The sequence below is a fragment of the Calypte anna genome, chromosome 33, assembly GCF_003957555.1.
Source record: "Calypte anna isolate BGI_N300 chromosome 33, bCalAnn1_v1.p, whole genome shotgun sequence".
Classification (NCBI taxonomy): domain Eukaryota; kingdom Metazoa; phylum Chordata; class Aves; order Apodiformes; family Trochilidae; genus Calypte; species Calypte anna.
The window spans coordinates 940,485-966,035 of NC_044275.1; the positions used below are offsets into that span (position 1 = coordinate 940,485).

Consider the following 25,551-nt stretch of genomic DNA (forward strand, 5'->3'; position numbering starts at 1 on the left):
AAAACATTCCCGTGTGGCAGCAGTTCCCTGCTAGATGCTGAACTGGAGAAAATCATGGGAGAGCTGACAGGCTTTTCTCTTCTCTACCACTTTTTCAAAAAAAAAAAACCAAGAATTGCAAATGCATGGGTAGGCTAATTGTTTTTAAAAGCTTTTGTGCTCGAATCCCCAAAAGGAAAGGTAAGGTGAATGAATTACTGTAATTCTTAACTGTATTTAAGTTCCCCTGGAGCTGCTAATACTTACTCCAAGCTGGCTGGCAGAAAGCTTTGTGCAGAGAGGGAGCATCAGTGCTTCTGGTCCTGCTGTGCCCTCCCTCTGCTGGCAGCCTGCACTGCAGCTGAGCAGTGCTGCTGTTGTACAGCAAGTGCTGTGTGTCATAGTCAGCTGGAAATCAGGCTTTGGGAGGGAGTCAGTGCTTTAAATATCAATTTAAATATCAATTTCTAGTACTAGCATTTTCAGACCACTGCGTTCATACAGACTGATATAATACTAATGTTGTCCTGCACTGGCACAGCCTTTAATAATGGAAGTCAGTAGTTGGGTGCACCAGGAGAAGTATCCTCTGGTGGAAGGAGGTAAGGTATAAATGTTAACAGCCATGGTGAACATTTTTATTAGACAAAATCTTTCCCTCCAGGTGTTCCTGTGAGTAGCAGAGTCTCCACGAAAATTCAGCAGTTGCTTAATACCTTGAAAAGACCTAAAAGACCACCCCTGAAAGAATTTTTCGTGGATGATTTTGAAGAAATTGTGGAAGGTAATAGCACCAAACAATGGGTTTATTAATCATTTCTTGTGAGCATGCAGCCAGACACAGTCCTGAATTTATTTATGCCATCCTTTTCAAAGTTTCCTCTGATTTGCTGTTTGCAGCCAGCAGTAGCCTTCACAATACCAATGTTGGAAGTCATTTACTGTACTGCTGAGCTTTGGGTGGCCTCCTCAGCACTAAACTTCTTACAATAACTAAAATTTATTAACAAAAATATTGAAACAGATTCTGAAAACCCTTTCATTTGCATAGCCTGCTGTAATTAATTCCGCAGAAGTGTTTGTCTTTGCTGGTAATTGCATTACAACCTTATTTGGTAGGATTGTTTTCCTTTTTTCCAATTCTCTGTTCCTTTCCTCACTATTACATGGAACATCTTTTAATAGAACCCTGGGGAGGGGGCTGTGTTCATGATGTTTTGGTGCAAGTTCCTAAAAACCACGATGTGAGAGGCGCTGTCGAACCTACAGACAACAAGGAAAACCTCTTGTTTTTAGCATCTCTTTCCAGCTTAACTGTCTGATAACAAATGAATGGGAAACATTACTGAATTTCCTTCAGTTCCCCAGCCTGACCCAAACCAGCCCAAACCAGAGGGCCGACAGATGACACCTGTGAAGGGAGAACCCCTGGGGGTTGTTTGCAACTGGCCTCCTGCCTTAGAAGCCGCACTGCAGCGCTGGGGTACCACCCAAGCTAAATGCCCCTGTCTGACAGCACTGGATGTTACAGGAAAACCAGTTTACACCCTCACATATGGTGAGTTGAGCCCTGGCTCCCAAAGAGCAAAAGTGGGGAGAACTCAGTGTTGGTGTGGTTGCAAATCCCTTCCTGGTTTTGGAGAGCTTTGTAGCCAAAACGGTGTAACTGAGGTGGAGGATGTGACTGGAGGTGGTCAAACAGTCAAGAACTGAAATATTCTTTTGTATGCTGGGTTGATTTGGAGTTGTGCAAGTCTCTCTTCTTTGTGTTCTAGGCAAATTGTGGAGCAGAAGCCTCAAGCTGGCCTACACACTGCTTAATAAACTGGGGACCAAAAATGAACCCGTGTTAAAACCTGGAGATAGGGTAATGAGTTTGGGACTGTCTGGTTCTCCCTCTGAAGTAAAGGAGGGCATGGGGGGGCTGTAATTACCACAGACATTATCATCTTGTTAATAGCAGGACCCTTGTCCTAGGGACAGGCTATTTGGGAAAGCAGCTTCTGTGATTTTTCAGTCCCTCTGGCTCCTCTGTAAGCAACTTTTTGGCTTTGGTCTTTAAAATACATCTTAGGAAGAGTATTGCACCTCTGAGGGAAATAAAGAGTTTTACATCTCTGTGTTTTGGCTGTGTGTGTGTGCATCTCCATCTGTATGGGCACCCAGGGAATGCCAACTTTGCTGCTTGAGGGTCACACCACACATTCCATGGAAGAGAGAGCACTTGAAGATGCTGTGTGAAAAATGCTGTGCTAGAATGGGAAATAACAGGAAGTTTCCTGACTTTTAGTCTCTGTAGATCTGAACTTTGCATTTTTTCCTTGCATTTCAACTAACTGAATGTTTTTATGAATTGCAGGTAGCCCTTGTTTATCCCAACAACGACCCAGTCATGTTTATGGTGGCATTTTATGGCTGTCTCCTAGCAGAAGTCATCCCAGTGCCTATAGAGGTACCTCTTACCAGAAAGGTAACGTTGATGGAACTTAGAGCAGTGCTAGGCTGGTGTGGGATGGAAACCAAGTCAGACCATCAACCTCTGAAAGTGTTTCACAGCATCTTGGCTGCTGCCTTAGCATCTCTGTATCAACACCGTGTGAAAGAGCTTTTTGAACCTGGAATAGCTCTTTAAAAATGGAAGAACAGATTGACCAGAGAGCTGAACTGAGGCTCTGGAGATGAATTCCCCTCAATGCTTCATTGCAAATAACTGATAGAGTACTGATAAGCTTGTGAATCAACCCTCTGGTCCATGTGAAGGGAATCTCATTTCCAGCCATGCTCAGCATCTGCCAGTCTTTGACTTTGCTGGAGGCTACAGGTGATGAGTATTTCCAAAGAGTTCACCTTTTGCAAGTTATTTACTCAACAAAGTGCTTTCTTTACCCTTACCAGAATTTTTTGCAATATTGGCATATTATTGCCATGGCACCAACTGTCTAAAACTTGAATTTTGTAAGAGGAAACAGAAGAAACAGGATAATGGCAAACATATGGCCAGAGAGGTGGTAATGAAGTGGTAAGCTAGTCTGGCAATACTATGGGAGGCACAGAGCTTTACTTTATTTGCCTGCAGTGTGACAACTGCTGTAGCAACCAAATACAAAATTAAAACTTGGCCCAGTGTTTGCCCAATTGGATTTCTTAGTGAGTTGCCTCATTTCAGTGTTTTTATCATTGTGCAATAGAAATTAGTTCCTGGGGAAAGAGAAGCCTTGTTATGTCAGTGTAATTATATGTTTTGCTTTTTTTGCTTCATGATTCCTCTTTGAAGCATCTGGGCTTCCATTAATGAAAATAAATGGGGTATGCTTAATGTTGGGCACAATGCTGTGGATTTCACATCCAGTGCATTTTAGTCTTGCCAATGGAATATTTGGTTTGTGCATAAAGAGTTTCCTTACAGATTCACCATATTTCTCCTCAATCTGTCCCCTAGTTACATAATTGGTTTTTTTTTTTGTTATTTTTTTAACAAAATTAATTGACAAGAGCAGACTTGCTATGCAGAAAATTAACTATCCCTTCTGCATTTGTGTGATGGCTTATCCTTTTCCTGGGGAGCTTTACTGGCTTGTAGGGCTGTCTCCATTTTTACCCAGCAGGTCTTTGTGCTGGATATATATCATTTTCCAAAATGTGCAAGCTCAGAGGCTGTTGTGTTCATCCCTGACATTGCCAGACTTTGAATCTGTCCTGGTTTGGGCCAGGATAAAGGTGATTTTCTGTCTTGACAGAGTGACCATGACAGAGTCTTAGGTGCAAAAGGACAAACTGAAGCAAAGAGTGGCTGTGGGCATGGGTTGTTTCTTCTTTTTCCACCCCATGTCATCCATAATGTTACCATCCAGTTACCAGAGCATTGCCAGACCTTGGGTTTTGATAAATTTACAGCATCTTTAAACAAGAGTGACTTTCTTTTCCCCCTCTGCCCTCAGGATGCTGGTGGTCAGCAGATTGGTTTCCTGCTGGGAAGCTGCGGCATCGCTTTGGCCCTCACCACTGAAGTTTGTCTGAAGGGGCTTCCAAAAACCCAAAATGGAGAAATCGTGCAGTTTAAAGGTTAGCTCAGTTGGTGTGCTTGCTTTTGACTGTGTTTTTGCTGTAGCTGAACTGTCTGAAAGCAGCTGTCAGATGTCTGAATGAGCTTGGGAGGGGCAACAGGAGCAGCGTCACTCGACTGTTGTGGGTTTTGTGCAGATGGTGTAGGCTGCTCCGTGTGTCTGACACAATTGCTTTGTTCTGGAAATCATGATGAATCTGCCTTGCAGGCCAGAGTTGTCCTCAGGTCCCTTTAGTGGCTTTTGGTGGGTTCAAAAGCAGTTTTGTTAGTGATACAAGCAGCTATATTTAGAAATACTGCAAGGCTCTTTCCTGAGCAGAGGAAGAGCCTTGTTGCCCACTGAACTCCCTGATGAGAAATAAGATGAACCTTCTGGCTAGCAGCTTGGCTTGGGAGTTTGCTTCTGTAACTGAATTTGGACAAATGATGGGAGTTTAGTGTATTTTTGCAGGATATGAATTGTTCAATAAAGACACTGGTATTAATATTCCTCTTTAATTTTGGCTCTAGGTTGGCCCAGACTCAAATGGGTTGTGACAGATTCAAAATACCTCTCCAAATCTCCTAAGGACTGGCAGCCCAACATCTCAGCTGCAGGAACTGAGCCAGCATATATTGAGGTAAGTAGTGAATGGGGAATAGAAAGTAGTTTCTGTGAGCTGAATTTAATGTTCTAGTCACCAGAGAGATAATACTTAGACCTCCTGCCTTAAACTTCCCAGTTTCTAGCCACTGAAACAAGTCTTTCACTGTGTACAACCCGCTGCAAAGCTTATTTTAGTTTTGAATACCTTTTTGGCCTCCAGTGCTTCTCAGAATGAATTGGAGAACACTGGGTTTGTTCTAGAAAGCCAGGAATTTAGGGAGCTGAGCTCTCTGAGGTAGTGTGAGTGGTACACAGATTTCTGAAACTTTAGCCAACAGCATTTTAAGGTTTCTCTTCTTCCTAGCAAAGCTTATTTTCATTCACATACCTCAGTAAGGCAGCTTCTAAGAATTGCAGTGGTTTAAGTAATTTGGGTATTCTAAACTTACAGATTGACTTTCCAGTTCACTTCAGGGAGCAAAAGGAGATTTTGTGAGAAGGAGTAATAAAGAAATGACCACAAATGTCTTCAGTTTTCAGCATTATCTCACTTTTGGAAAAGCTGGCAGCCCATGGCTCAGGCAGGAGCATTCTGTGCTGGGTTAGGAACTGCCTGGAAGCCACCAGAGAGTGGTGGGAATGGTGCTGCATCCAACTGGTGGCTGTGGTGTCCCCCAGGGATCAGTTTAACAATTCTGTTTAATCTCTTCATTGATTCTGTGATTTAATTTTCTTTGCATGTGGGATCCAGACTCACACCTTGATTTTTTTTCCCTCCCCTCTTCTGTAGTACAAGACAAGCAAAGAGGGCAGTGTCATGGGTGTCACAGTGTCCAGGATTGCCATGCTGTCTCACTGTCAAGCCTTGTCTCAGGCCTGCAACTATTCTGAAGGTAGGTGATGCCACAGAACATCAAAGGAATGAAGGTTCATTGACATTATTTTGTAGTGGTTGCCCCTGACATTTCTAGCAGCTGTCTGTGAGTAACCAACACACAATAGTAGCTATTTAAAAAGAAAAAAAAAAAAAAAGAAAAAGTGAAGAACTGTAATCTTTCCATCCCAAACTACATCATTTTCATTGCTATAGTGAAGAGGAATGAAAAATGGTGTTTAAAATGCAGAGTTTGTCTTTTGAAACCATCACTTTAATTTCCAATGCTTCTGGGAGTCAGTGCTTGAATGATGTTCTCTACTCTCTTCTGCTACTGCTGATGCACAATGAGGTTAAGACCCTTTCTGTTCTACTGCTGTACATTACAGGCTGGAGTGTAATTCTCTTGCATCTTTCAGGGCTATGTTCCTCCCTAAAAAGTGATGTTCAGTTGTGTTATTTTGCATAACAAGGAGCTCTGACTAGTAAAATGTAAAATCAGACACACAAGGCTCTGCACTTGCTTGCTACATGTGTACCTCTTGGAGCAGATGTGACAGATTCAAGTGGCAGATTCAGGTGCAGGCAGATTCTAGCAGAAATAATGGTCACAGCTTTCCTGAGACATTTCACTTCAAAACTGCAAATTTCATTTCCCAGGTGAAACTATAGTGAATGTTTTGGATTTCAAGAAGGATGCAGGGCTGTGGCATGGGATTCTAACGGTGAGTTGAGCCTGTAAGGACCTTCTGAACCATTCCATAACTCCTTGTAATTGCAACATTTGGGGAGATGGCTGAGGACCATTACCTGTCAAGTCAACCATATCTTTCCCTGGTAGATCTACAGTTCTCTGGAGAGAAGTGTAGAAGCAGCCTGAATAAATTTATGTGAATTCTTGGTGGGATAGGGGTTGGTGGAGAGTGAGGGTGACTCCCATTTCTGCTCCATAATAGGCTTTATGAGCCCTTTTTTCTGCTTTTCAGAATGTAATGAACAAGCTCCATACTATCAGTGTGCCCTATTCTGTGATGAAAACCTGTCCACTCTCATGGGTGCAGAGAGTTCATGCCCACAAAGGTAATTTTATGTTCTTCAACTTCAGCTTGAAGCCCTCAGCATAAATGAATGAGGACTAAAATCTCAAATGCTTTTTGAGCATTTTTGAGACAGCAGAGCCTGTCTTGTTCTTTCACAATAAGGGCCAAACCTCTTAATTTATTTCTGAATATGCACAATATCCTAATGCCATGTGAATGGCAGCAAACTTGATGGGGACCCCATGACCTGCATCCTTGAAGCCAATGCTTTTTATGAGACCAAGAAAACAGTTGCTCCCAGCAAGCTGCATTGACCCCCAGTCCTCACCAAGGACATTCAGATGGTGATGATCATTTATGCTGCAATAGTGACAGCCCCTGGCTCAGGTGGTGGGAAGATGGTCGTCTGCATGCCACAGCAGATGCTGTTGGACTGTGACTGCAGGCTCAGTTAAGGCTTGCTTGTTTTACTGAGAATTCTCTCATTTGGGAAGTGTATGTTCACCTGAGAATGACTGGTGGAAAGCTGCTGTTTGTCCTTATGTGGGGTTTTCTTGTGTGTTGATTTGCAGCAAAAGTGGCTTTAGTCAAGTGTCGAGACTTGCACTGGGCCATGATGGCCCATCGAGACCAAAGAGATGTCACCCTGAGCTCCCTTCGAATGCTGATTGTAACTGATGGTGCAAATCCTTGTGAGTATGCACCTCCTGCCCTGCTGGGGGCAGAGGTTTCTCAGCCAAGTGTCTCACAGCCTCAGGCTTAATCCCTTTTGTAGCTCTTTCTGAGATGGTTTTGATGAGGGCAGTTGCCCTGTGAGTTGTGGTGCTTGAGTTACCAGGGTTGTGCTTTCATCCTTTGGGTTGTGAGTTGTGAAAGGTGGTAGTGCAAAATAAGAAGCAGGAGAGCTGAGTGGGAAGCTCTGGGATGTAAACCAGAATTCTGGTAGACAGGGTGAGATTGGATTTAAATTGCTCACAGGGGATAAGGTAAAAGCTTTTGGGAATTATGAAGAGGAAAAAAATCCCCAGAAAAATCTACAAGGAATGTTGTTAATGAAAAGGCTTAAAGAATATTTGTCTAGATGGCAGCAGCTGGAAGGGGTGCTTGGAATAGATTTGTTTGGATTACACGTGCAACATGGGAACTGATCCTACACTTGTGCCTGAATTGTTGGAAGTCTGGAGAGGATTTTAAGCCTGATGTTGTGCTGGGAGCATGTAACAACTTGGGAGAAAATTGAGGGAGAAAAGCATACTTGTTCAAGAGAATACACCAGTTCCCAAGTCACGTGCAGCAGATGCTTAAACTCCTTTGTGACCTGGAAGGTGCTACCTGGGGTTTTTAGAGGTGATGCAGTATCTATATAGTACAAACACTCTGCACTTATTTCTAGGCTGTTTTTACATGCAGCTTTTAAAATCAAATGCTGTCAAGTCATAGAGATATATTTTATTTCTTTCCAGGGTCTGTTTCCTCATGTGATGCCTTCCTGAGCTTGTTTCAGAGCCATGGGCTTAAACCAGAGGCAATTTGTCCATGTGCAACCTCTCCAGAAGCAATGACCATTGCAATCAGGAGGTAATGAGCGTGCTTTGCTAGGTTCAGTCAGCCAGCCTGAGGTTTCTTCACACATCACTTGGTCATAGTTGACTTAAGCATGGAATAAGCTCCAGTGACATTTCCTCTGTGTGCTCAGGTATTCAGGTAGCTAAGATTAAACATTTCTCCCAGGGTATGAGTGCTTTTTTTTTTTTCTCAAGACACGTGACAGCTCAGCAGTGCCTGTATGAATGGTCCTCTCTTTTCCTGCTCTTGATTTACACAGCTAGTGTGATGTTCTTCAATCTGAGATGAAATCTGGTGGCAGTTTGGACAGTCATTTTCATTTTGGAAATGGACAGTCCTGTCCATCTCTACCTTCTTCAATAAACAGTAATCTGGCCTGGGAGTGTGTGTTTAACATGGGGCAAGATAAAGACCTGGGAGAAATGCACTTGGCCCAAAATACAGTCTGTCTCTTTTGGAAAGAGAATTAATAGAAATGAATTATTGTCCATCTTGGGCTTTTTGAAAATTGTGTTCTCCTTTCAAATACCAGTTCAGTATTGATCAGTGTGACTCTTCTGGGAGGCAATCCTTACTGCCATCTCACAGTCTAAAATTTGTGATGCAATGAAGAGACACTGAAATATCCATATTTATGTTGCTGTGGTATCTCCACCTGTGTGCCTGATTTACTGTATTGACTTTGTGTCCTTCAAAGGCCTGGGGTCCCTGGGGCACCTTTGCCTGGAAGAGCCATCTTGTCCATGAATGGGCTGAGTTTTGGTGTCATTCGTGTCAACACTGAAGATAAAAACTCTGCTCTCACTGTCCAGGATGTTGGCCATGTGATGCCAGGAGGTAAAAAAGGGCAAAAGTCTCCTCTTAACTTTTTTGTGAATGTTCTGGAATGGTTTAGGAAAAGAACTGCTCAATGTTCTCTCTTCTGTCTTCAGTCTCTGGGTTGCCTTGGGGAGGTTTTTATCAGTTTTTATACATGGCAAATCCTGGGGGACTGTGCTAACAATGTGCCATTTGTCCCAGGAATGATGTGCATAGTGAAACCTGATGGGCCACCTCAGCTCTGTAAAACAGATGAGATTGGTGAAATCTGTGTTAGCTCCAGAGCAGGAGGAATGATGTATTATGGGCTGGCAGGCGTGACAAAGAATACATTTGAGGTATGGATAGTAGAATGCATCTTTTGCTTTGTAGAACCAATGGCCTTGCATGTTTTGTGTCTGTAAATTAGTTGTTAATGTTGTTATTAAAAAAGCTAACCTGAAAAACTCCTTACTGTTAGATGTATTCAGGGTTCCCTTTCTTAAAGATCTCCCACAGTGCTAAACAATGACTGTTCCAAGGATTCCTTCACCTTCTCCTTATCACTGCTCTCACATTTAATGTAATTCATGATGTGGGGAATATTTTTCTGCCCTCAGGCAAACCCACTTTGCCTCCCATGTCCTCCCTTCTGTTGCAGGTCATCCCTGTGAACTCTGCTGGCTCTCCAGTGGGTGAGGTACCATTTGTCCGTTCCGGCTTGCTGGGGTTTGTTGGACCTGTAAGTAAAACAGTTTTTTGAGCTTGCATTGCTCTGTTCTTTTGGTGGTGCTAATAGCCTTCAGTGTTCCAAAGAAAAGCATTTGGGTACAGAAATATTTGCAAGGAGAGCTTGCTGAGGATAAGACAGCTGAGAGTTAATGGGTTTGCCTGAGCCAGCAGGAACCCTTCATTTTCCAGCATGCTGTCATTACAGTGCCTTCCTGCCTTGCTTGTTACATTTTTAGGTTGCTAATTCTTCTAATACCAACTTTAAGAAGCTTTTTGTATGGCAGTTCTGCTGTGCTTGCTGGAGTGTCTTGTCTCAGGAAGTGGCTAAAATGCTTCTCCTGGTCCAGTCATAAATGATGTAATTTAAAGGGAAAGAAAACGTGTTTTATACAAATACCATCCCTCCAGCCATAGCTAGGAAATGTGTAAATCATCAAAGACACCTGAATATCTGCTTTGTCATTTGCTCACTGATACCTTTTTATCTTTCAGGGCAGTTTGGTGTTTGTGGTTGGAAAAATGGATGGATTGCTGACAGTCAGTGGGCGTCGACACAATGCAGATGACATCGTAGCAACTGGATTGGCAGTAGAGTCAATAAAAACAGTTTACAGAGGAAGGTAACCCCCTCTCAGTAAGCTTCTGCTTATAATATAATGAAACAGGGTCTTTAGCATGATCCTTGATTTCTCTTCAGTAACTGGTTTGTTTGAGTAGCTCAGTTAAAGTAAGATTTAGACATTTTCTGGTTTAGACACTGATTGGCCTGATCCTGTCCAACCCAGGTCTGTTTCCCCCACTCTCCTGTCTGGCTTTTTATCAAGTTTGTCTGGTTTAGAGGAAGGAATCGAATAACAAGATAAGTCAGTCACATGGAGAATTAAATTCTCTGTAGAATTTACTTTTAAGTCTCTGTAGTTAGCTGCTGGCTGATGCTCTGCAGCAATGAGGAGTTTCATTGGTGTCCAGAGATACTTAATTCTTTTTGGCAGTTGTGGATATCATTTCATAGACCCTCAGGCAATATTGGAGCTCATGTCTCTAAGACTTAACTGGAGATTTTAAACCCCATACATCGTGTAGATTCTTTTAAAGGGTTCAGTGCATTGGTGATTTTGCCACAGGTTGGAACAGAAATGTGATACAGAAATGTAGAAATTCCATCAGTTAGTGGAATTAATCCTTTATCTACTTCACAAAGTCTTTCCTTTTTGGCTCAGTTCTAATTATCTCATTTTTTTCTCTGTTTTTGCCCCATGGGTTTGGTTTTTTTATGAGTTCTGCCTGTTTCCTTGGCTTCCTATTCCCAAGGAGTAAAACCAGAAATTGTGGCTTTATGGCTCTTCCCTTTTCCTCAGGATTGCTGTGTTCTCAGTGTCTGTCTTCTACGATGAGAGGATTGTGGTGGTTGCAGAGCAGAGGCCAGATGCATCTGAAGAGGACAGTTTTCAGTGGATGAGTCGAGTGCTGCAGGTAAGGTGATAAGGTGATAAGGTGAGTTTGTGCATTTTTCAGTGTTTGGGCAGGTCAGAGGCCATCAGAATGCCCCAGATGGGAAAAGCACAGGCTCAGGATCCCTTTTGGCACAAGGTGTTTTTACAGGGTCACAAGCTGGGTACATCTGCTGTGTCCAGGCTGTTCTGTTGTGTCCTGAAGGTCCTGGGAAACCAATTGCAGCACAGAATAGTGTGGGCTCTGACACAAAGTGGTCAGCACTGTGCTGGCAGGATGGCTGTAAAGAAACACAGCTGCCTCTCAGCACTGCAGAATAAATCTGGTGCTCAAGCTCAGGAGTTCTGCTTTTGCACTTGGGTCATGCTGGTGCTCAAAGTTATGTTTTAAAGCCACCCTTATCTCCAGACATGCATTTTCAGCAGGAAGCAGAGAAAGGTTAAAACAGGTAAATTCCTAGTAGAATAAGTAGCAGATACTTTGAGAGCTGCCTGCACTGCATGTATGTCATTCTTGGGAGTGATGTTTCAGGTTGTGAAAAATCAGGAAAGTACCTGGTGGTTTGAATAATGTATTAGATGCCTGAATGCTGAGGTGAACAAAAAGGAACAGAGTGTGATGGTTCAGAGGAGACAGATGGATAAAATCCTGAGATCAAAAGCATGGTTCATTGAGCAGCCATGTGTATTTTGGGATTTTGGTCATGAAAGATTTAAAAATGTGTTTCTTGTATATGAAATGAACTATAAAGGCAGAGATGCTACCAAGCACTTAACTCTTAGCAGAGGGCTCAACGATGTTAGTGGGGGAATGGAATGGCAGTGACTGACTTGCTCCCCAGTACCTTATAAAGGTTTTGGCTTGCAGTGTGTCAGTGCAGCCAGAAACAAGAAACTGTCTCAAGTATGAATTTAAATGACCATCTTTCCTTTCTCTAGGCAATTGACAGCATTCACCAAGTGGGTGTATATTGCCTTGCTCTTGTGCCAGCCAATACATTGCCAAAAACTCCACTGGGAGGGATCCATATCTCACAAACCAAACAGCACTTTCTGGAGGGCTCTCTTCACCCGTGTAACATCCTCATGTGCCCACACACCTGTGTGACAAACTTGCCAAAGCCCAGGCAGAAACAACCAGGTAACACAAACCCTTTCTGTTTCATGGTAGCAAGCTGAAGCTCATGCTCTCAGCCTTAGGAAGCTGTGTGATGCCTCTGGCATGGAGTATCCCACTTGCTGGGGACCAGAGCTTGTCTGGTGGCCTGTGGCTGGGGTTATTGAGGCTTTTCTTTGCATGTGCCAGTCAGGAATTTAGATTCTTACCATTGGACTCATTAGGATTCTCTCTACTGCTGAGCAGGAGCCTGGCAGTGCCTTCAGAACTCTGTCAGTGAGGTTTCATTACCTCTTTTCTTGCATCCATACCCAGGATCCTGCAGAAAATCTTTGCACCTCTGCTCTCCTGCAGACTGCAGCTCTAGGCCAACTCCTTCCTGTTGGTACTGAAAGTACAGGTTTTATCTGACTGTTCTTTATCAACAGGTGTTGGCCCTGCCTCTGTGATGGTGGGGAACCTGGTTGCTGGGAAGCGTATTGCTCAAGCCTCTGGAAGAGACCTTGGTCAAATAGAAGACAATGATTTAGTTAAGAAGGTAAATCAGGATTGTCATAGCTAGAGAATGAGAAAAGAATTTACCCTGCACCTGAGCAAGCAAAAAGTGGACTTAAGTACTTGCCTCTGAAGTAGAAGCATTGGTGTTTAATTACTGCCTCTTTGTTTCAGCACCAGTTCCTGACAGAGGTCTTGCAGTGGAGAGCCCAAGCAACTCCTGACCACCCACTTTTCCTTTTATTAAATGCCAAGGTACAGTCAGTGCTGAGTTGTTGGGGGTTTCTAAGGTCCACAGCATGTTATTCAGCTCAAGTTTGAGACTGTGCTTTAAATCTTTTGCCCACTCCAGCTGGATTTTGCCCCTAGATGTGTAACTTCAACCTCTGAACCTGTAGGTCACTTCATTTAAATGACTGTCACAGGTCAATGCCTCATTTTAAAACTGAGCATGTTTGTAGGTCCCACTGGTTCCTGTATCATTTAATGGTGTTTCCCTGTTGAGTATATTCTGGCAAGGTTCTGGTGCAAGAAGACCTGAACTGACTCCCTGGAAGGTAGAAGTTTCTAGAGCAGATCTAACTCCATCTCTTTTTGATAATGTAGTGGATAAATGGCTCACTGAATGCCAGCAGCCTCTAGGTATAGATAACCAGTAGCTATAGATTGATGCTAGCAAGCAAGTTTGTTTGTTTGTTTTTCTTTGCAGCAGCCATTTTACTGCCACATGTGTTGTGCCAGCCTTTGTTTAGAGCATTTTTGTCTCCTTTCCAGGGAACCACTGTGTGCACAGCCACCTGCCTTCAGTTGCACAAAAAAGCAGAGAGAATTGCATCAGTTCTGTGTGACAAAGGACATCTCAATGCAGGAGACAATGTGGTGCTTCTTTATCCTCCTGGTAAGTAAGTTTTCATAGTGACTGAATCCCTCTCTGGAACTGCTACATGGTCTTCCTTTAAAATCTCATGGAAATCTGGAAATACAGGAGGGATCATGGAAAGAATGATAGTTTAGGTAGAGTTTTGGAAAAGCCAATTATTACCTTCTCACTCCTGGATGTATCTTGCTGTGTCATGATGTTTAGAATAAAAACTTCAAAGTCTTCTTAGGTTGTCAAAATCCTCTGGTATGGTATGTTCACTGCCCAGTTATTAGAGACTTGTGACCACACTGCATGTGCTGGAGAATTGCAGCACCCAACCAGAGGTTAATTCAGATCTCATTTGTCTGAAGTCATCTTGCCCCTTGTCAGCTTTTCACCCCGCAGGAAGAGCATGTGGTTTGCTGTGAGAACTGGAAGGGTGGCTTCTTGGTGCCATCACCTTCAGCTGTGTAGAAAAGAGGTTTTCCCAGGGAGACTGCTGGATGCCTTTTCCATAGGGATGGGCTGGGAGCAGTGGGAAGGGCAGTCTGCCTGCTGGGCTGGTGGCACACAGCTTCCTCACTTGGCATCTGTAAGATACTCACTGCTAGTGAGAGGTGCTCTGGGTGGTCCCTGGTGGGTGTCCTTGCCCTTCCAGACGATTCTGCTCAGACTTTTGAGTCATTTGATGTTCTGACTTTTGAGTCATTTGACACTGGGAACATCATTTTCCTCTTAAGAAGGATATGGGGTCAGTATTTTCCACTTCCTATCCCAAGCTTTCTCAGCTTCCTTGTGGCACTGCCCTCAGTGTTTGGGCTGCTCATGTTGCACATCTCCTGAGCAGTGTGTGTGTGTACCTCCCAGTGGGAAACTGTAACCCAGACATGGAGAACAATTCCTTGGGGGAAAGGCTGGTGTTCACCAGGGGCTCCATCCCCCAGTGTCCTACAGCACAGCCTCTTGTGTCCTTGCAGGCATTGAGCTGATCACAGCCTTCTATGGGTGTTTGTATGCTGGCTGCATCCCTGTCACCGTGAGACCTCCTCATGCTCAGAGCCTCACTGCTACTCTGCCCACTGTGCGAATGATCGTGGAAGTGAGTAACAGAGCCAGAGCTGCCCCAGCTCCTGGGGTGTTTGCATGCCAGCAGGGACCCAAGCACATCTTAGAACTGAGAGACAGAGTCTGAGTTTAGATAATGCAAGAGAGAACCACTTCTTCATATGTGAAAAAAGGAATTGCTCTGAAACAGGTGGTTCCTGCGAGATGCTGATGTGATGTGAGCACTTCAGATTGCACACTGGCTCCTTACTGCTGGCCAGGTCCTCCTGGTAATTACTTCCCAGGCCCAGTAAGCAGGGAAGAATACCTCCCTGTTACAGCCATGGGGACAAAGCTAGGTGTAGACAGTGTAATGTTCTCACCAGTTCTAATAAAGGTCTTGATGTGCTTACTGGCACTTCAGTCTGTGTTTAGGGTTTTAGTGAAAGAAGAGTAGAGAGGAGTGTTGCAAAACCCAAATAAATTAATGCAGGTTTGCTGGGGGAAGGTGGCTACACGTGCTAAAAATCTTGCAATGGCAGTGCCACTGGGGCATGATTTTGCCCTTCTTTTTTTTTATGATAAGTTTTTATCTTTTAGGTCAGCAAAGCTGCTTGTATTCTCACAACACAGACCTTAATGAGACTCCTGAAATCCAGAGAGGCAGCTGCTGCTGTGGATGTGAAAACCTGGCCAACCATCATTGACACAGGTGTGGTCCATGGCCTGAAAGACTTCCTGAAGTTTTGTGGTGTTACCATTGACTTCCAGAAGGATTCTCCCCCAGTTTAGATGCTAACTGGATGGCTCTTAAGAATTTGTTTGAATATTTAGAAAAACAATCCAAGATATAAGCTAGGTCTGACCTTGTTTACTGACATCTCTTTGCATTTGTTAAGCTACACATGGAAACCAGTTTTACTGAGCAGATAACTGTTAGTTTCCTTCAGACAGGCATGAGTTGGTCTCCCTTTTCATGAGGATAAATAATTTCCTGCATAAAAAGTTTGGAAAGATTCTTGTCAGAAACTATTGTCTCTTTTGGAAAGAGAATTAATAGAAAGCTAATTAATAGAAAGCTAAGAGAATTAAAAGAAAGTATCTTGGGCTTTTTGAAAATTGTGTTCTCCTTTCAAATACCAGTTCAGAAATCAGAAATTAACCCCTTGTGCTCCTTTCTTGTACAGATGACTTGCCCAGGAAGCGACTGTCTCAGATCTACAAGCCACCTACACCTGAAATGTTGGCATATCTAGATTTTAGTGTCTCCACAACAGGCATGCTCACAGGAGTAAAGGTACAGTAAAGGGTTTTAGAAGATAAACAAGGGTTTTGGTGATATTTTGATATTCTGAAGCACATCTCCCCTTGACCTCCACCTAAGCTGTCTCTTGCAGCTTAAGCAAAGGCCATGCTTTTCTTCCAGTAAAGCCATGGATTTGCTGCAGACAATGCAGTGAGACTTTGTGCTGGAGAATGAGTTCTGAAGTGTAGGAAAGCAGGTCAGGACAGTGGGCATCAGGAGTTCTGCTGCTGCCTCCCACTGGAGAGCTGCCTCTTAGGAGAGGATGAGCACTGTGAGTAGCATAGCTGTGAACTTCTGCTCCTCCCACCAAGAGCAGGGCAGGAAAGCAATTGACAGGGAAGAGGATAAATTAAAGGATGAAAGCCTTCCACTGTCATTAATGATCAGCTGTGTTTAGAGTCTGAGATGCCTAAAGCTTTTAAGCAATAGCTGTTGGTGTCACTCTCTGGTTTAGTGTTGCTCAAGGCTTCTGCAGAGCTCTGCCTCTGCTTTGGAAGATAAAGGGAGAAGAAACATACTTCATGGGGAAGTGTTAGCAAGGCAAACCTAGCTTTATTCTTACCTACTGGTGAAGTCCTGTTTTGCTGTCCTTGAATTTCAGCACAGTTTTTCTGTCTCTTGTGTTGCAGATGTCCCATGCAGCAGTGAGTGGCCTCTGCAGGGCAATCAAGCTCCAGTGTGAGCTCTACTCCTCTCGACAGATTGCAATTTGTCTGGACCCCTATTGTGGATTAGGTTTTGTGCTCTGGTGCCTTTGCAGGTACAACTTTTGAGGGGAAAATGGAAAAGATGAACTCTTGGCTGGTTATAAATGGGAAATGGCAGTCCATGTCTTTATCTGTTGCAGTTGCAGAGAGATTATGTTGACATCACTAAAAAATGAGTAATTTACAATAAGGGGAGAATTTGTCTTTGAACTGACAATAATATGTTCCCTTTTGCTGCAGATTAGCAAGATGTTATCCTGTCTTGATTATGCATATTTGTGCAGCCAAATATTACTGGCTCCAGAATGTTTCCCTTGCCTTTCTTCCTTGATTATATGTTGCAGTAAGGGACTTTTCCTTCTGCAAACTGTGGCTGAGCCAGTTCTCTTCCTTCACTCTGACAGTGTGTGTGTACATTTCTTTGTTTATAAATTGTTACTTGTTGTGTTCTTCAAACCATGTTGCTGCAGAAGGTGGACATTGCAGCTATTATCAGTTTGCTTTGGATACAGAGTCCCACAACCTGCTTTTGGTCTGACAGGAATGTAACATGAAAATACAGTAAATATATATTTAAAGATAACTACATGCTACACAAAAATGTTTTCTTCCTTGATGTTCTTCACAGTGTGTATTCTGGACACCAGTCAATTTTAATTCCTCCTATGGAGCTGGAATCCAATCTTTTTCTCTGGTTATCTACTGTCAGCCAGTATAAAATAAGGGACACTTTCTGTTCCTATTCAGTCATGGAACTGTGCACAAAGGGACTTGGAAACCAAGTTGAAATGTTAAAGGTAAGAAATTTTTCCTAAATTAAGGAAACTGTGAACAGTGTGAACTGTGAAGTGATACAACTGTTCAATACAACACTTTTCCTCTTGCACAAGTCTCCAGTCCACAGTTTGCTCAAAAAGCAGAAGCAGCAAAAAATGTTTGCAGGTCCAGGAAATTCAAAGGGTTGAAACTGAGTGGGGTGTAGGTAGCACAGTGCCAGTGAGTGTCAGAGACTGCTGGGCAGACCCTGAGGATGCCAGCAGCAGAATGCTCTGCAGAAGAATTGCTTATGTAACAGTCTGCAGTGAAGGCTCAGCCCAGCACATGATGTAAAGCACATGTCAGGAGATTTGCTGAAGATGTTTAATGCTTGAGGTGATTTTTGCAAGGGGGTTACTGAAATAGTGCACCCCATCCATGAGGGTAAGGATCAGACTTGTTGTGGGGGTGGTGTAGAGTTCTGAAGGTGTCTGCTTTGGGTTGGGTCACCAGAAACAGCATCATGTACAGATTAGAACAAGTGTCCAGTGTGTTCATATCTAGGAATAATAATGGATTTTGGTCCCACTTCTGCTGAAGACTCGCTGTGATCCCAGAAAATGACTTGACTCTCCCTTGGTTTGGTTTCCATCTATATAGATAGTGAATAACAGATGGAGTCTTAGCTGCAAAGCACTGCAGAAGCACGTGGTGCTGTGTTCTGTAGCAGAGGAAGAAGCAGTGCTAATGCATACTTTGTTCTTGCAGTATTTCTTGGCTCAGACAAAATTTAAAATAAAAATAGAAGCCGAAAAGAGGAAATAACCCGAACACAAGAACCAGGATCTGTCCTGCATTTCCTGAGTAATTTCCAGGGAGAAAAAGCCAATGTCACTTCTGAGGGGTCAGCTCTTGGTGCAGGGTGGTAGTTAACACACCCTCCAGTCCTTTGCACTCCTGTGTGTTTTTTGCAGGCACGAGGAATTAATCTCTCCTGTGTCCGGACTTGCGTGGTCGTTGCAGAGGAACGGCCCCGAGTTTCTCTCACTCATTCCTTCTCCAAACTCTTCAAAGACATTGGCCTGTCCTCTCGTGCTGTAAGCACCACCTTTGGCTCCAGAGTCAACGTTGCAATCTGTTTACAGGTAAACAGGAGTGAGTTCCAGGTTCAGTTGTCTTCTGAATCAGCAAACTTCCTGATCCACACACACTTTGGTGTTGTTAGTCTGCCCAGCACCTGCTTTGTGGAGTGGAGCTGCTACAAGATTTAAGGAGCTTCTCTTGTTTTCAACTCATATCACAGAGGCTCAAAACAGATAAAACATGACATGAGAGAACTGTTTAATTCCATCTAAACTATAACTAGTTGCCCCAGGACTGGTACTTGATGCTGCTTGGGCTATCTCCATAGCAGCTCCCCCCTCCCCAGAGGTGCATCTCAGAAGTTGCCCTGATTTCTGTCAATACATTAATTCTTCCTTTTAAATGTTAACTCTTCAGGGAACATCTGGACCTGATCCCACCACGGTGTATGTAGATCTGAAATCCTTGAGACATGACAGGTACAGTAAGTTTACTTAAATTTATTGCCATAACATGGCATAACAAGTCCTGAGCTATCTCAGCTCTCAGGACATTTCAGCTCCATTTTTTCCCTGACAATATTTTCTTTACCTTCAGAGTACGCCTTGTGGAAAGGGGAGCTCCACAAAGCCTGCTGCTTTCAGAATCTGGGAAGGTAATTCCATGTTGTGACCTAGGGACATGGGACAAGCCCCTGGTGATCAAGGTGTCTAGCTAGGAAAGGGAGTCTGGTGGCATGGCATGAGGTGACAGTTGGTCACCCTGTTCTTCTGGAAAGTTTGTTGGACTTTCTTATAAGTATCTGTTGATTTAGGAGCATGCTTTGCTGTTGCAATTGGGAGGGTTGGTTCTGTTTACAATAAAACATATCAAAAGTGTCTGTCATAGCATGCTGGCATATCCAGGGAATCTGCATGCATCTGAGATTTACTGCAGCTCTTATTCCCTCTTTCAAATGTGTTCACAAAAAGATATTTCCCAGTAGTTTTTAGCATTGAATTTGGCAAAGTCAAGATGTTGCAGGCTTTGAATCCCTTGGTTGTGTGGCTCTTGAGTCATGACATGCATTCATACCTTTAGTTTACCTGTCCTGGCATGTTCTAGAGCTGTTTGTGATTTCTCTGGGTGAAATCACACCTTTCTGGCAGTAACTGAGCAGCCATTGTATTTCATTGGTCCCTGAATGTAATTCATCTAGGGATTGCATATTTCCTCCTGTGCTCTTTAGATTTTACCTGGAGTCAAAGTAGTCATTGTTAATCCTGAGACAAAAGGACCTCTTGGAGATTCTCACCTTGGGGAGGTAAGCAGAGGTTTCACTATTTGGGTAGCTTCTCCTCTTGTGGGCTTTTGGGCTGTATTCTCCCTGTTCAGTCATGCCAGTTGCTGGGTGACAGTTTCTCAGTGCTTTCAGGCCTTTTTAAGCTGAATTATTGCTGGAGTGTTCAGAATTTGGGTGTGTTATCTTACTGTCAAGTTTAAAGAAAAAGAGAAAGAAAGCCTACTAGAAAGGAAGGCATATTCCACTCTAAATCTTGCATAACTGGCTTCTAAATAGTCTAATTGACATTTTGCATTCCTTTTCTTGATGGCACACAAATAAATTTGATGTGTGTTTATAGTTTGTGATTCATTTTTGTGTTTCACATGTTACAAAAATCTACAGTTCCTTTACTGTAATTCTTACAGTTATGAGGAGATCTTCAAGTTGCATTTTTAAGATTCTACAGAATATCTGGATGTTTGAGTTAAATACAAAACATTTTGGGGCCTGGAAAATCTTAGATAAAAAGAGCACCTTGTTCCAGTCCATTATCTGCTGCATTTTAGTGTCCAGTACTCTGGGTGGGTCGTGTGTGGAGGTGACTGCTTTTCCACTCCCTGCACAGATTTGGGTGAACAGTCCACACACAGCCAGTGGCTACTACACCATCTATGACAACGAAACCCTTCAAGCTGATCATTTCAACACTCGTTTGAGCTTTGGTGATGCTGCTCAGACACTTTGGGCTCGGACTGGGTACCTTGGGTTTGTTCGTCGGACGGAGCTGACGGCTGCCAGTGGAGGTAGGGCAGAAATCAGCCTTTTAAATGAGGAGTATTTCACCCTCTACAGCCAATAAGCCCTGATCCAGATGTCTAGAGAAAAAGAGACACTTTGGGGTTTTCCTCAGTGCCATTTACTGTCTGACATTGTTTGTTTTCATGGTCCTCACACACCTCATTTCCCATCTCTCCAGAGCGCCACGATGCACTGTACGTTGTTGGAGCACTGGATGAAACTCTGGAGCTGAGGGGACTGCGTTACCACCCCATTGACATTGAGACCTCTGTATCTCGAACACACAGGAGCATTGCTGAATGGTAAAAGAGCTGCAAAAAGTTAATTAATCCTCACCCAGCTGAAATGTAGCAGTGTTGGTGCCAGGATGCAGAACGTAATGGGGAAAAAAACACATACGGCAAATTCAGATTCCTTTTTGTGTTACTGTCAGCAAGTCATACACCTTGTTTCCCATCTGTAGGTCAAAATAATGCTGGGCTGACTGACTCAATGTTTTCTCACCAGCCTTAGTTCAAAATGGAAAGGATGATTTCCTTCTCTGTGGTGCAAAGAACCATTTCTGTTTGAGTCAGGGAAAGCAGCACTTTAGTTCTTATGTTACAGTCGGTAGTACAGCAGTGTGTTGGAACTGATCTTTGACACATCAGGACTAGGTCTTGGAGTTAGGTTGCTTGCAGATGTGGCCCAAAGCAGGTGGTAAACTCCACCTAAGGATAAAAAATAGTAACGTTTGGATCTTTGAGAAAATAACTTTTTTTCTGTTGTTTTGTTTCTTCATTTTCCATCTTAGCGCCGTATTCACGTGGACCAACTTGCTCGTGGTTGTCGTGGAGTTGTGTGGCTGTGAACAGGAAGCCCTGGATTTAGTTCCTCTGGTTACAAACGTGGTCCTGGAAGAACATTACCTAATTGTGGGAGTGGTGGTGGTAGTGGATCCTGGAGTTATTCCTATCAATTCCAGAGGAGAGAAGCAACGAATGCACCTCCGCGACAGCTTCCTGGCTGACCAGTTAGACCCCATCTACGTCGCCTATAACATGTAACCTGTGTGTGGGAATGATGGGCAGAAACCTGGCAGGACCACTAAATGACAAAGGGTGGCTATAGAAATATGAAGCTGGTGAAAATTACTAATACTTGATCTAAAGTTTGAGATTGCTGCCACATTCCCTTCATCTCATCCCGTGGTATTAAGATCCCCTTAAGTACCGAGGGGCAAAAGGAAACGTGGTGGCAATGGAAAACATTTGTAACAGTTTACTGAAATATTAGCTTTATAGAAAATGCAAAGTTGACAAGTGTGTGAGCTACAAAATTCCTAAGGCCTTTACAGTAGTGTTACTTTTTTCATCTGTTGTACATATTTGTATTTTTATCTAATACTGTTTTAGGATTCTGTAAGGGGAGGGTTTATTTAGTTAAGATAATAACTATTAAGAAAAGGGTCAACAGAGTTCTGCATTTCCCTTCTATATAATGTACTTTGCATCTGTACTGTAGCTATTCATCCCATGGAATCACACAACTTATTTAAAATTGTGCCATGACCAAATCAATAACTTAGGGAATCTAAGAGTTACTTATTCATATAGATATTTCTTGAATTTAAAAAGAATTTTTGCCTATATTTTAAATATGTAAATATTATTATACATAATTCACTTAGACAGAAAATTAACTTGGATAACAGTGACAGCTGAAGGTAGAAATTTTAGAGGACAAGTAACTTTTGTTACTAAGCATAATTAATTACATTTGGTTAGAACTAATGTGAGAGACACACATCTTCCACAACTTGTCTTATTTCAGTAAATAGTCTCCTATTGCTGGGCAGAAGTGGGTCACAGCATGTAGAAACCTATGATTTGAAGGCACATCTTTCTGAAAAAGGCTGAATTGAAACAGTGACACAGAATTAGGTAGGAATGGCAGTACAGGTCCAAAATGCTCGACTGAAATGATGCCACCTGAGTGACAGCCTCTGGGACACCTTTTGTTCAAAGGAGAAAGGAAGCCCTTTAGAGTGACACACAGCTAAAGGTCACAGTTTGTGCAATTCAGTCATTTTTCTGTTCAGTTCCCCCTGGGTTGAGTAAGAAATAGTGTAAATAGGTTTTCATGTAAACTGGGAGGCAACAGCCCAGTTTTCCTCAAAGCACTCACTGGACAGAATTTGATAATTCTGGGGTTTTAGTTGAATCCCATTTTTAACAGGGGACCTAAAAGCCAGAGAGAGCAGTTCTGGCAAACACACTGTTAAATAACTTTGTGAAGATGAATATCCTAGCTTTTGAAATACTGTGACAGTTTTCACATTAGTAAATGTAAAGAAACAGAAGCCTTAAGAGCAGTGGTGTGAGCTCTTGCTGTTAGGAAGCAATTGCTCACCAGACTGAGGGAGAGATGGTGTTTAAGTTTTGACTCCAGATTCCCTTTCTTTCATCTAATACTTACTATAATCTTTTAAGAACAATTAAATTCCTATGGGTGTTTAGAAAACATTATTTTGGAAGCAGTGAGAGCTGGTAGCAGATACTGCACCAGGGGGGGGTTGAGTCAAATTTGGTATACAGTGTAAATAAACTTGTTGTTAAAATGTTCCAGATTACCTCATTGAAAGCTTTAGGCAGTTTTAAAAAGATTTCTAGTCTAAATTCTGAAGATCCTGTGGTAGTTATCAGAGCAGAATCCAGTGTAGCTGTAAGCAAACCTCAGTTTTGCCCTTGAAAAACTCCTGGTGTGTTCTGTCAGCTCTTCACTGAAGAGCATTGAAATTCAGATAAGTTCCAAATGCTATTTTTGAAAAATATTGGAGGAGGGGAATAGCTTTAGAGACAGGAAGTTGTGGCAAGTCTAGACATGAGTTCTTTGCAGATGTCTCAGTTTACAGGTGCACATTTTTGACCAATTTCTTTTCCTGCATCTGTGCAGGGTGGTTCTGTAGCAATAGGGACACTGTCTGCTTCCTTAGGGTGTGCATCCTAAAATCCCTGTGCATGAAATCTTTTATTTGTATTTAGTTTTAACAAATTGGCCACAAAGTGAGGGGTGTGACTGTGACCAATACAGTTGGTGCTGCAACTTAACCTGGGGTGTACAGTGCACAAAAGTTGTTCTCCCTTTTCAGCCAGCAAAGTCTCCTTGTTGTATCTTCTGTTTCACTTGAATTTTTTTTTTAATGTCTTCTGCACAGCAAAGTGACTTGCAGTACAGCTTCACTTTGCTGTTGCCCATTTCAGAAAAAAATTCTGATGGTCTTGAGCTTTTTCTTACTCAGAGCTTTAGATAAATTGTTTCAATAAATGCTTCATCTGTCCACTGAAGTGGATTTTAAGCACAGTTCTGGGATTGTCTTTTGCTTTCACTCATGATTTTTCAGAAATAAAAAAACCAAACCAAAACCAACAGCTATTGATTTGATCAAAGATTCCCAGTATCTGGCAGCTTGACTTTCTGAAATGGCATTTTTTGAGTGACAAACTGGATTGTTTTAATTTTTTTTTCTTGTTTTTTTATTTGGTATTGATAGCTTCTTACGGTTTAGGTTTTTATCTTGCAATTTTACTGTGTACTCTTGATCCTTTTTGGTTTTTTTCCTGGCATGTTACATTTCTCTGTGTTGGAGAACTGTAAGTTTACAGTCCTGCCCATAGAATGAGAGAACATTTGGTGGCCAGAGCCACAGAGCTGCTGGCCACTTCTGATTTCATTGAATGCTTTTGCCCACGTTTGGCACAGTGAGAAGCAACGGGCTGGAGAGGAGGCAGCAGGGAGCTGTGAATCTGGAAAAAAACCCCATTTCTAACTCCAGCTCTGCTGAGGATTTGCCACGAGGCCTTCCACAGGTCACTTCACTCCTTCAGTTTCTTCCTCTGTAGATGAGGATATTGTCTAAATCCTTACAACATCCCTGTGAGGTAACTTAACTGTACAGCACTAAGTGCTACCTATTTTTCATTGCTCGCCTCTTTGAGGCTGGGGTCAGTTCTTCCAAACTGACAGAGGGTTCTGTGGTTGTGGTGGGAGGGCTCTCAGAGGACCATTTTGCTTTCCAAGGGGTTGCTTGGTCTCATTCCATACAAACAACTCATTCCAGAACAAACCCAGATCCTTCCCTTCAGGAAATTGGCAGGGCCACTGGTGTTGGGTCTTCAGGTTCAGGGTTGGAAGCTTTTCCACAGCTGCTGAATCAATCCTGAGCAGCAGACTCTCCACACCAGTTTGACTTTGCAGTTTTAGCCAGTTTCAGAAGGCAAATTAGTTCCTGCTGTTGTCCCATCAGATTCCAAGCTAAGAGTGAAACCTAAAAACGAGGAATTCTTAACCCTTTGAACTGAAATAGTTTTTTTGTCTTACTGTTTATGACTATTCCCTAAGCAAAGTGTGTTGGTACAGGCAATTCAAGTCCTGTTTTGTTAAAATTTGCACTGAATTTCTGATTTAAATAAATGTAATTAAGATCTGTCATACTAACTGTCCTAAAAATAAGGTTGTAAAAACGAGATGAATTTTAGCCCTAAATGCAATTTCTTTTAGTTTCTGTCAACCTATTTACCATTGTCAAATTCAGACTACAGCATTATGTAATTATGTATAAAGTTTTTATTTATTTAAAATTAGATTAGATAATACATTTTTAAATTTAACATCTGGCTGGACAGTGTTCCATTAACGCATTGATTGTGTTTCCTTTGTCTTGTGTTAATAAATATTGATGCCTGATTGCTCTCTTTGCTCTTCATCTTCTCTTTCTCCAAAGGATTTTATGTTTAAGGAAGAAAGCATGAATTACCATTTTTTGCCTGGCAAAATGGAGAAACCTCTGAGCATTCCTGTAAATATCTTGCCACTTGGATATAGAAATTCAGAAAACTGGAGAGGTGAAGCCTCGTGTGCCTGCAAAGTAGGAAGAAGACATTCAGCTTTTGAACTCAGTTAAAACTGAGCTCACTCGCCCAGGATGAGGTTGATACACTTTAAAATTTAACATCAATGTCCCAATATTTGAGATTTCAGTTCCAGGTGGT

At 42.6% G+C, this 25,551-nt stretch overlaps 1 protein-coding gene across 4 annotated transcripts in view; it reads left to right on the top strand.

The window, feature by feature from the left end:
- Positions 1-25,250, top strand: part of DIP2B (disco interacting protein 2 homolog B) — a 63,201-nt gene extending 37,951 nt beyond the window's left edge. For 3 of the 4 annotated variants that reach the window (XM_030468112.1, XM_030468115.1, XM_030468114.1), the window contains 32 exons: positions 644-763; positions 1,340-1,537; positions 1,755-1,846; positions 2,339-2,449; positions 3,918-4,041; positions 4,553-4,662; positions 5,419-5,521; positions 6,163-6,227; positions 6,489-6,582; positions 7,115-7,234; positions 8,006-8,120; positions 8,806-8,945; positions 9,129-9,265; positions 9,568-9,648; positions 10,131-10,258; positions 10,997-11,111; positions 12,029-12,230; positions 12,635-12,744; positions 12,876-12,956; positions 13,476-13,599; positions 14,541-14,662; positions 15,208-15,319; positions 15,795-15,904; positions 16,543-16,673; positions 17,249-17,417; positions 18,351-18,521; positions 18,877-18,938; positions 19,057-19,114; positions 19,688-19,762; positions 20,349-20,526; positions 20,700-20,823; positions 21,315-25,250. In XM_030468112.1, the coding sequence (XP_030323972.1) occupies positions 644-763; positions 1,340-1,537; positions 1,755-1,846; positions 2,339-2,449; positions 3,918-4,041; positions 4,553-4,662; positions 5,419-5,521; positions 6,163-6,227; positions 6,489-6,582; positions 7,115-7,234; positions 8,006-8,120; positions 8,806-8,945; positions 9,129-9,265; positions 9,568-9,648; positions 10,131-10,258; positions 10,997-11,111; positions 12,029-12,230; positions 12,635-12,744; positions 12,876-12,956; positions 13,476-13,599; positions 14,541-14,662; positions 15,208-15,319; positions 15,795-15,904; positions 16,543-16,673; positions 17,249-17,417; positions 18,351-18,521; positions 18,877-18,938; positions 19,057-19,114; positions 19,688-19,762; positions 20,349-20,526; positions 20,700-20,823; positions 21,315-21,567 (3,935 nt within the window). In that variant the 3' untranslated portion in view covers positions 21,568-25,250. The remainder of the gene's footprint in view (positions 1-643; positions 764-1,339; positions 1,538-1,754; positions 1,847-2,338; positions 2,450-3,917; positions 4,042-4,552; positions 4,663-5,418; positions 5,522-6,162; positions 6,228-6,488; positions 6,583-7,114; positions 7,235-8,005; positions 8,121-8,805; positions 8,946-9,128; positions 9,266-9,567; positions 9,649-10,130; positions 10,259-10,996; positions 11,112-12,028; positions 12,231-12,634; positions 12,745-12,875; positions 12,957-13,475; positions 13,600-14,540; positions 14,663-15,207; positions 15,320-15,794; positions 15,905-16,542; positions 16,674-17,248; positions 17,418-18,350; positions 18,522-18,876; positions 18,939-19,056; positions 19,115-19,687; positions 19,763-20,348; positions 20,527-20,699; positions 20,824-21,314) is intronic. The other variant, XM_030468113.1, reaches the window with a different exon arrangement.
- The last annotated feature ends 301 nt before the right edge of the window (positions 25,251-25,551 follow it).